The 10,939-nt window shown below is 41.5% G+C and overlaps 1 protein-coding gene across 1 annotated transcript; it reads right to left on the bottom strand.

The window, feature by feature from the left end:
- Positions 1 to 435: 435 nt before the first annotated feature.
- On the bottom strand, positions 436 to 10,842 carry slc41a2a (solute carrier family 41 member 2a; the record flags this gene model as incomplete). Its single annotated transcript, XM_079268343.1, has 11 exons — positions 10,766 to 10,842; positions 8,804 to 9,256; positions 8,387 to 8,494; positions 4,807 to 4,878; positions 4,505 to 4,649; positions 3,841 to 3,987; positions 3,554 to 3,701; positions 3,230 to 3,309; positions 945 to 1,076; positions 690 to 838; positions 436 to 612 (listed from the first exon to the last, which is right to left on the bottom strand). Exons 2-11 carry the CDS (start codon positions 9,170 to 9,172, stop codon positions 436 to 438), a joined length of 1,527 nt encoding a protein of 508 aa, XP_079124469.1. The 5' UTR covers positions 9,173 to 9,256; positions 10,766 to 10,842.
- Between the last annotated feature and the right edge of the window lie 97 nt (positions 10,843 to 10,939).

Raw genomic sequence — 10,939 nt, forward strand, 5'->3', positions numbered from 1 at the left:
TTCTTATTTTGTTGACAGATAACGAGAAGTGATGAATTAATCAGCACTTGGTATGTGATGTGTTCTATGTCACATGCCAAATAGGATTTTCTGTATGCTCACTACAAAACAAGACAATTTGCAAGGATACAGAACTGCAATGAGCGATTTAGTAAATGTCCCAAAGGCAGGACACTGTATAGCTCCATGACGTAGACTCATCTGGGAAGATCAGGGTTCAGATACAACAATGGGGGTAATGGTGGAGAAGAAGCACTCATTTTCTAAATCTGTTTAATCATGACGGCAAAGGGAGAAAAACAAAAGAGAACAAATAGATGACTGCCTTTGATTAAGAAGTCTTTCAGTTTCTGTGTCATTGGTATTTGTTATGTCACTCCTACAAAGGATGTTTTGTCACGTTTGCGCTTCCTCAAACCTTTTATTGCTGTGAACCTACACACTGCCTGAGTCACCGATGCACCACAGCATGACAAAGGCAAGAGATAGGAGAGCAGTCCCTAGTAGGTCTCCGAGGGCTGTGAGGTAGGGTATTGAGTAACTGTCGGGGTCTTTACCCCTCCGCCATAGACAGTGGACCATACAGTCGGCTGCACACAGCAGGGAAAAGACCTAAGAGACAGACCCGAGTGACATTGTGAAACAGAGAGGATGCATGCGGGTGAAAAATGACCAGATGTTTCACTCACCTGAATCAGGGAAGCAGACAAGAAGGCAACAGTCAGGAGAGGACTGGGCAAAGTCTGGCCTCCTTTCATCAGGTGAATAGCATGTAAGAAGAGGAGCTGACCAGGGATCACCAATAGAAGCAGAACCTGAGCAGATCGATGGTTTGCTCCTGCATGACAAAGCTGAACATCAGAGTGTGTGGGGTGGGTGGGGGTGGGGGGGGGGGTAGTGGGTGAAGGGGCTTTATTCAAATAGTTTGACCATTTTGTCTTTACCTGAACCAAAGAAAGTGCGGCAAGGGCTAAAGCAGCCCTTACGGTCTTCAGGAATCTCTCCAGGTGGGTAATTCAAATGCAAATTAGTAGAAATACGACTAGACTGTATGGAGACGAGGTTTCCTCCAACACCTGAATAGAAAAGATAAGCTCAGATTTCAAACAGCTGGAGCCACAAAAGGCTGTATACTCCTTTTTTTCACACATGCAGTAGTACTTACTGAGACTTGTAGACAGACATTTATTGGAGTTTGATTTGACATAGTAAGCCAGCAATATCAAATATATTCAATGTACATGACACCAATTTATTAGAACTAGTATTAATAGTATGAGTTAAATAATTTAACATATAACCTGTTAACGGTAACAAAAGAAAGAGTCTAAAAACAGAGCAGAGCAGATATCACCATAAAATTGTACCATTACCTCCAAGGCAACAGAGGAAGAAATTAAGAATAATGTGGAGCACTAACTCCAGAAGGAGGAAATAAGAAAGTGTTCAGAGCAGAATATTAAGTTATTCTCCGGAGACTGCTCAGGGTTTATACTTTGCTCAACGAATAAACTGTATTGCATCAAACTCTGACCGTTTCCAGTGATTTCTTCAGACATCTTTGGGACACCAATAGCTACAAATAACAGAATAAGGCGACCGTGGCTCACTGGGTTAAGAGGGTTGTCTGGGAACCGGAAGGTCAAAGGTTCGATCCCCGACTGGGATGTGTCACGTGTCAAAGTGTACCTGAGCAATACGCTGAACCCCCGGCGCCGATCAATGGCAGCCCACTGGTCCCTATATACAGGGATGGGTCAAACGCAGTCGTCAAATTTCGTGTATGTGTAAAAATGTATATGACAATAAAAATGGTTTCTTCTTCATAAGTGTTGGAGCAGGCCCGGCCTGAGCTTCTGTTTTCCAACACTTTGATGTGTAAAATTGTTAGAGTTCCCCTTTAAGTCATTCCATTATCCAAACCGCTTATCGTTTTCAGGGTCGCGGGGGGCTGGAGCCGATCCCAGCTGACATTGGGCGAAGGCAGGGAACACCCTTGACAGGTCGCCAGCTTATCGCAGGGCACATATAGAGACAGACAAACATTCACGCTCACACCTACGGGCAATTTTGAGTCTCCAAATAACCTAAGCTGCATGTCTTTGGACTGTGGGAGGAAGCCGGAGATCCCGGAGGGAACCCACGCTGCCACGGGGAGGACGCGCAAACTCCACACAGAAGGACCACCCGGATCGGGGATCGAACCCGGGCCCCTCTTGCTGTGAGGCTAGCCACTACACCACCGTGCAGCCTTTTAAGTCATCTTGACCTCAAATAACAATGCACCAGTTGGAGCTATAGTTCCATCTTCCTTTTCATACAAGTTTTACAATTGTGTTTTAAGCACAGTCTACCACAGTTTTGTTTCCCCCACACAAAATGTATATACGTTTCCAATCAACTGGCTGACCACTGTAGTTTTTGATGTGTTTTCAGTGCAACTTTTAACACATCAATTTGTCTTTGACGGCACTAGTTTTTTGAAGTCAACTATAAGTCATGTATGGCCTGTGAGAAAACTATGTTTAAAAGCGCTCCTAGCGATGGCTAGCTGTTACATGTTCACTTGTTGAAAGCTTAGACCAAATGGAAAATTACTGAATGTATTACGCCACCACCAAACAAGTTAATGATTAACTCAAGGACTAAGGGTGCAGCTGCTGAAAGATGTGGCTGACCAAAGAGACCAAACAGATCATGACAACAACAAGGTAGTGCAGATCGAGGTCTCAACCAATCCCCGGGCTGAGCGTGTGGTGATGTATGGAAAATAGGTGGACTTTTCTGAAAGTATCAGAACCAGGACTTTCCAGAAATCGACAGATCTTCTTCCGGACTGTCGGGCAGCAAACTGGAATACGCCAGTCTGTCGGGTAGAACGCATTAGTCCTCTATTCCATGGAATATATTTTTTTGTATTTAATAGTGTGGTTACATTTGTAACTGTACGTGCTTTTGTTAGAGAATAAACATCTTTTGATTTTCAACTATTTTTTTGACGGAGCTCGAGCCAGAGGGGACTCACTCTCCTGGGAGAAAGTCCGGACGCGACAGGCCCTAATAAAAACAGTGTCTTGAAGTGGGGGAGTGAGTGACTAGTGGAGTCTGGAGGTGGTGGAGAGTACGGTGAGGGCAGACCTGTATTGTATGTGGCATTGGAAAAAATAGCTTTGTCGCGTTGTAGCTTAAGGATTCATCCATGACTATTAATTGAAATATTCAAACTCACCATTTATGACTGGAGCATAAACGATAATTCCTGACAGGTTTGGATTTGACACAGTCTTGTCCAGAATAAGTCCTCCAATACTAAAAGAAAGACATTTCTCCTTGTAAAAACCTGTATTTTGACAAGCAGTGATGTGAGGGAGATGATTATTATCTATAAACTCATGGCCTGGACCTTTTAATGCCATGGCAAATTGTTAAAAACTAATAATTGACTTAATTTATAAACTTCTAAATCCACCCCACACCTAAATGTACAAAGATCAAGTATCCTTGAATACATGCGCATGCTTTCCAAAACGTCAGTGACGACAGAGATGAGTACCTGCTGATGACCATTGCTGTAATGATTGGTTCCCAGCCTGTGCGGAGGAGGATGTGACTGGCTGGATGTTTGGAGGAAATGACCACCCAAAGAGGAACCAGGCACAAAAAGAACAGATCCACCAGGTACAGCACGTAGGGATACAGGTCTGCCAAGAGAAAAGCCTTTTTATAACTATTATTTTCAACCAGGTTCCTGGTCTTTATGCGTTAGTTCCAGAGTACCATCTGTTGGCCAAAAGTGAAAATGACATGACCTTTGACTCCAACATGCTTGTCTCTTTTTACCTATGAGGGAGTAGAACCAATGACTGAAGCAGGCCAGCAAGGCAAGAGTGATGAGATCCCCAAAACTGGCAGCCATAGGTGTGGCCACGTTGTCAGGGTTGATTCCCAGTCGCTTGGAGCCAATGATCACTCCCACCATAATAATACCTGAGAGGGTTAAAGACAAGGTCATGTTCTTAATCTATGAGGTGACATGGGAACAGTCTTGAAGGCATTCATTCAGTTGGAAAGACCTGATAAACTTAATTTCAATCTGAATGGAAGAATGGCTCTTAAGTCTTGAATTCAGCAGAATTTTTATTATAAAGAAAATAAAGGCGATGTAAGAGCAAAAAGAAAAGGAAAGTAGAGCCTAGACGTATGGCGTGTGTATGCAGAACATAATACCTCAGTTGTCAAAAGTGAAGAGGACCCGCGCCTTATTTATATGAATGGTTCTTTTAGCTTAGAATGAACCATTCTTAGTTTCAGGTGATTATACACAAGTGAAAACATAGTTATGATTATTTTACTCAATTTCTGCTAATAGATTCCATATAAAAGCTACACACTGGTCCTCTAAGCTTAATTTATTCCCGAGTTCATGGGTAATTGTGATGTGTGTAGGAATAGGATGCACCGTCTAAGGACAGCAGTTCACGGTGATGACAAGTTGTGTTGTTACCTTGCAGCAATGAAGCCATGAAGGCGGTTGAAACACTGGTTGAACACAGGAGCATCACATGGTTGTAGGGCATCTTTCTTTCTGCCATCCAGCCCAGCAAAGTCGCCATCAAAGAGGCCATCAGGCCGAGCACTGTGGCTTGAAGCTTTAAAACGAGGGTGGTAGAGAGACATATCCCCAAGTCACGATATATCCCAACAAAATGATGTCGATAAACTGGTAGTGATACAGAAATGGTTAATTAGATCAAATAAATGTAATCCATCACAAAGTTGCTTTTTCCCCAAATAAAAATAATGTACCTGTTTGAGCCCCAGGTTCCCAACGATCAACAACCACTTTTCTCTGGCAGTTTCCATTTTTCCTGCATTCACCTGAGAACATCAGATATGGATTAACTCATTCAAAATTGGGCAAACTCAATGTGCTGATGGAGGGTGTGTAATATGATTGAGAGCGTCAGAGCAGAGACTATGGATTTTGACGTAATTTTTTGTTGTTGTCTGAAGTCAAGAATTAACTTTGAACCTCAACAGATACATAATGTTCGTAATGTGTACTCTTGTTGAATCCAACATAACAAGTAAATATTATCAGAATAAAAAAAGAAATACTAGTCTCATGAATAAAAAATGAATTATAAGGTTGCTTATGGCCAATAAAGAACAATTCATCTGATTGGCTTTGTAAATTTGACTACTCTCTATATTGTTAGTGTGCGTATGTCAGATATTGAAGGAAAGGACAAAACTGATCATCGTGACGAAAACATCACAAAATGCTTTGGGGAAAAACTATACATTTGGACATCAGATAAGCACACAAACATTTAAATAGGAAATTAAACTGTAAAGTAATTAACGAATAACTTGATAAATTACCAAATAAAATCACTCTACTACCAAGCAATGACCTCGAAAAACGGACACCGATGATCTTTATTTTTCTGACTGATGACGAATGTGTTAATCTGCTCTCATTATTCTTTCTTTCAATCTTTTTATTTTCAGTTTACAAAGGAGTGCGACATGCCACTCACCAACAGAACGGCATGTAACATACCTGCCAACCACACAACAAATATGACAGTAAATGAGCAGAGATCATCATCCTTCTACTAGATACCAATGACCATTGTGAACCTGGCTCCCTGGGCGTCCCCCGGAACCCAATGTTACAAAAACCTCCCTGCTACACACATCCACTTTTCAGCCCACACATTCTAGATGCCAAATATTGTCCTCCACATATATTACATACAACACGGCGGCCAACCATACAGACAGTCGCTCACAGTGACAAACTAAATATTGTGAACTTTCTTCCTTGACTGAGTCACTTGGATCCCACGGTTGCAAAACCTTGTTATTATGATTTCGGCATATTCCTCTCCAATAAAATCCATAACAGGGTTCCAAACAGAGAAGAACCCATCTATGTCTCCTCGGAGAACATGTGAGCCTTTCCAGTGGGATTAATTGAAGATCATTATAGAGCCAACTTGAAACAGATGGTTTTGCATCATCTAGCCAGTGCTGAAAGATTGATAACCGTGCACAGTACCATAGAAGACTGAGGGTTCTTTTATATCAGTTTAATACAGGTGAGGCAGCGTCTAGGCCTAGAATGCATTGTAGTGGATTGACCTCAATAGGACACTGTTATGGAGGATATTTGGTGACCAATTTCAACCCAAAATGTATGCATTACCGGGCAGAGCCACATTAAGTGCACGTAGGTGCCTACATGCTGCTTGCACCTTCCACATACTCCGGAGCAGTCCTTGTCATATTTGCTCCTGCAATATGGTGTAGTTTGTAATTTATGTATGATCTTAAACTGAGTTTCTTGGGATTTGTAATTGCTACATATTCTTTTGTCATTTAACATGATCGCTTTCCATTGGTGATCAGTGATTGCAGTTTTAAGCTCTCGTTCCCATGATTGCCTGCAGCTGTGAGTACTTATATTGCTTAAAGAGAACAATTTATGGTAAATGTAACTTGTTTTTTTTCTCCTCAGCTGACAGACCTGGTGAATGATTGTCTCCATCTGATCTGGTCCATGACCCGTCTTATATTGGGCTATAGAGTTTAAGAAACTGCGTATTTGTAAAAATCTGAAGAAGTGTCTTGGGTAGCCCGTACTCTTCCTGAAGTTGATTGAACGATTTCATAGTGCCACCTTTATAGAGATCATTTTTCACCTTAATTCCATATGTGTTCCATTCTTTAAAACCAGGATCCATGCAAGGAGTAAAATCGGGGTTCTTAACAATTGGTGCATAAAAAGAGTATCTTCTATTGTTGGAGAATGCCTTCTTTACCTTTATCCATTACTTAGGATGTTACTTATAATAAAGTTGTCCCTAATGCTTGATGCTTGTTTAACATTATATAAGAATGGTATGCTTGACAATGAAAATGTGTTACATCCTTGCAATTCAAAGTCTAACCATATGGATTTGGAGTCTTGTGCCACCCATTCTGATACATTTTTCAATTGTATAGACCAGTAATAGTATTGAAAATGTGGTACTGCTAGACCCCCATTTAAGATTAGCAGTTGAAGTTTCTCCAGTCTCATTTTAGGACGTCTATTTTTCCAAATAAACTTAGATATAATCCTATGCAGATCTTTAAAAAAAGCTACTTGGGAGTATATTCATTTTAATAACGGCTATCCGTCCCAGCCAAGAAATTGGAAGTGGCATCCATCTTAGTGAATCCAGTTTAACCTGTTTAAGGATAGGAGACAGATTCATCTTCACCAGATCTTCCAGTTGGTAGGAAATCTGGATTCCCAGATATTTAAAGCCATTGTAAGACAAATTAAATGGAGATATTATCCCATTCACTGAGTCTCTACTGCCTCCTAGTGGTATGGCAGTAGATTTACCCGCATTGAACTTATAGCCAGAGAGACTACTAAATTCATTGATTGTTTCTAGCACAGAGGGAATTGATTGTTTAGGATTACAAAGAAATAGCAGTATATCGTCCACATATAATGAAATAATATTCGCCATTTTCCCCACTGTTAATACCACTAATTTGTGGGTTTGTTCTAATAGCCTCGGCCAGAGGTTCAATGGCAGTGGAAAACAGAAGTGGGGACAGTGGACAACCTTGATGAGTGCCACGCCCGAGAATGAACCGGGCTGAAGTGAGACAGTTAGCCATAGCTTGTGGAGAGGTGCACAGTTACTCATTACTTTCTAACTTCCTACCCTGACTACTTCATGGCACTCAGTCCTCATTGGCTATGACTCAATGTGAAACTCTTAAAAACTGGACATGAATACATAGTTTACTTTAGATACTTTTGAGCAGCTAGTCACTGGAGTATTTGGCAAATGTGACTCAAATAGGAGCGATAATGCATTTGTTTATGAAGGAAAATCCAACTCAGTGCAACAGTGTGGTTCATCAATATGTTTGACTTTTTAGTCAAATAAATATTTGATCAGTATATTCTCTTCCAAGAAAACATCATTTCAGATTATTGGACTGTCGCTAGCATCATTTTGTTCTGGAGGATATTGTGCTGCGAGTTCTGCTGCCGTGGTCTTCACAGCTCTGTGAGGAGTTTCACACGAGGACAACGAACCCATGATGCAAGGAAGAAAAAATATAATTCTGAGAAAGAGGTTGTAGTTGCCCAGCCAATCAATTTTCCATGTTATTCACATTCCCTCTAACTCTATTGCCCACCTCTGTCCATTTTACTGCATTCACTGCATCGTCATCAGTGTTATTTTACATTCTGTGCAACGTCTCGTGGTATTTCTTTGTGATTGTGTGTAAGCGTGTGATTGGACTAAATTGCTAGCTCGTGTGCACATGTCTGTGTGTTTGTGTGTTAACAGGCGCACACACTCACAGCAGTAGAGAGTCTTGAGGCCAGAGTCATTTCCAGGTTCCCCTTCATGCCTAACACTGCAGGGACAAGGATGAACATCTCTGTGATTTCCTGGAACACGTCCCAGTTCTGCTTCGAAAACACATTCACAAACTTAATATAGTCGATGAACCGCGGTCAACACCAACACAACAAACACAATAATTCTTCTTTGTTTTCAGCCAAGGTGATGCTCCCTTGAAATATACACACCAACTTTGAAATTCAAAATAGATTTTTGGTTTATTTCATATTCTCAGCTCTCTTCATCTCGTTACTTCCTGGCAAAATGAAGAGGTTTACCGTACAAAACCGCCTTCATTTAACTTCCAGGGATGTGGAAAGACACCTAAACTGTAAAACACCTTTGTCCTCCTCGCCTTTTCTTTGTTTTCTCACCTGAATCACTTCAAGCAGCATCCCAGCAGAGACGGTACCGAGCCCGGCCAGCACAAACGGCACCAGGATCTGAAGCACCATAGAACAGACTGACTCAGCAGGTGCACCGGAGCCACCTGCATCCTTTGCTCTCGTGGATCCACTGATCCTTGACCTACCATACAGTTGATTTGGGAGCAGAAAGTCTGTCTCCTGCGGCTCATATTGCAGACTGGTGTTGGCTAGCGAAATATTCCCATTAGAGCTAAAAGGTTGTGGACTTCCACAGTTTTGAGATGGGGACGGGTTGGATCCATACTGTTGGCTGGTGCCTCTGCCCACAGAGCCACTTGGGGACAGTAGCTCATCTTGTGACTCTGGGACAATCATGGTGAAAAGCTGGCAGGATGTTATTCCTGCTGCTCTGGCTCCAGAGAAACAGCGTGGCGCCGACACTGGTCACAAACAGTTTGCCTGAAAGGAAAATGAGAAACACCATAAAGAAATATAGAATTTGTGGATGCAGTCAAAAGCGCAGCATTCAGTTATGAAGTAAACAAGTCTTGTTCAATGATCGGACTTATTTCACTTCTGTGAAATAAAGTGTGCAACTTTGGCTTGCAGAGAGCTTGGCTGAGTCATCTGATGGGACAGATTGCCTGCATTATCATTCTTCATGCTCGTTTCCCATCAGCAACACTGAGGCTGTGTTGTCTGACATTGACAATGTTCTTCATTTGGAATTCCTAAGAGATGACCAGGTACTAAACAGCTGAGGAAATAGAGTTGTGAGTGAGGCATTGTTTAAAATATATAACCTCCTTTTACCCAATCTGCAAACATGGCATATCTGCAAACGTGCTTTTTAACAGTGTGTCAAATAGTATCTCTGAACAATACTGTTTAAGAGGCTTGAAAAAATAGTGTTCACATAATATGTTTGGAAGTTAAGAAACTAAGGTTTTTGCAGAAAACAAAGGGCTGGACCCAAATGCAGGGAGACTCAGGAAACATAGGGTTGGATAATTGTGGGTTTAATTGTAACAAAAAAGTATTCAACACAAAAACGTGTGAATCACAAGTCCATGAAAATAAAACAGTCAAAGAAACAGGGAACATGGCAAAGGGGAGCAGACACTAAATGTACCGGGAGGAAATGGCAGGCAGACGACAGATGGACCAGGTTACCCCAAAGACGAACGAACACTGAGCCAAGGGACACACAGGGTTTAAATATACACAGGGAAGGTGCAGGTGATTAGACACAGCAGGTTACAATTAAGGGTGGGGCAGACGATCACGAGAGGAACAGACAGGGGCAGAAAGTGAAGTGAAGCAGACTGAGGAGGTGCAGGTGATTGAACGCAGCAGTGTCTAATTAGGGGAAGGGTAGACCCTCACAGGGGTAAGACAGACAAAGGCAGGAAATAAAGTGCAAGACACAGAGCATCTCAATAAAACAGAATAAATAAATAATTCAAAACATAAATCGTGACAGAAACTGAAACTTTGATGGAGCTACATCATTTTATTCTGTTAAATATTCATAGTCAAGCAATATCTAATCATCAAACCCTCAAAATGGTCACACCAAAACTACTTTCATCGAAAAACATATCAAATCATTTAAGGCTCAGTAATGTTATCGACAAGGAGTCCTGTACCCGTAGCAGATGCACACTAAAGAAACGCATGGTACATCAAATAAACACATAATGAAGGGATTTCTACAGGTAGGCACTAATCATCTCCAAGGTCATGACCGAAGGGTTGAGGATGAAATAAGAACTTAAAAGAAAGTTTAAATTCTCAGATCAAATCAATTTGTATTGCTGAATATCTCAATGTGCGTCTCCTTCTCTCCAGCATATCTGCTCACACAGATACTGCTACAATCAATTGGTCAACATATATACATGTACTTCAATATGATAGTCTGAGAAACACATGATTAGGAGTAGAATAAAGAAAAAAGTCCCTTACTGTTAATGTGAAACCAGAAGAAGGCATCTATTCTCACACTCCTCTGCCAACCACGATGCTTCCTTGTGGACTCTGTCGTCCTCTGAATGTTGTGCCTGAGTCTTCAGTGTGACATTACCCTGACACCCCCTTACTTACACACACACACCACGTGACTCCCTCACCGCCACTATC

The sequence above is a fragment of the Melanostigma gelatinosum genome (genome assembly GCF_949748355.1).
Source record: "Melanostigma gelatinosum genome assembly, chromosome: 1".
NCBI classification, from domain to species: Eukaryota; Metazoa; Chordata; class Actinopteri; order Perciformes; family Zoarcidae; genus Melanostigma; species Melanostigma gelatinosum.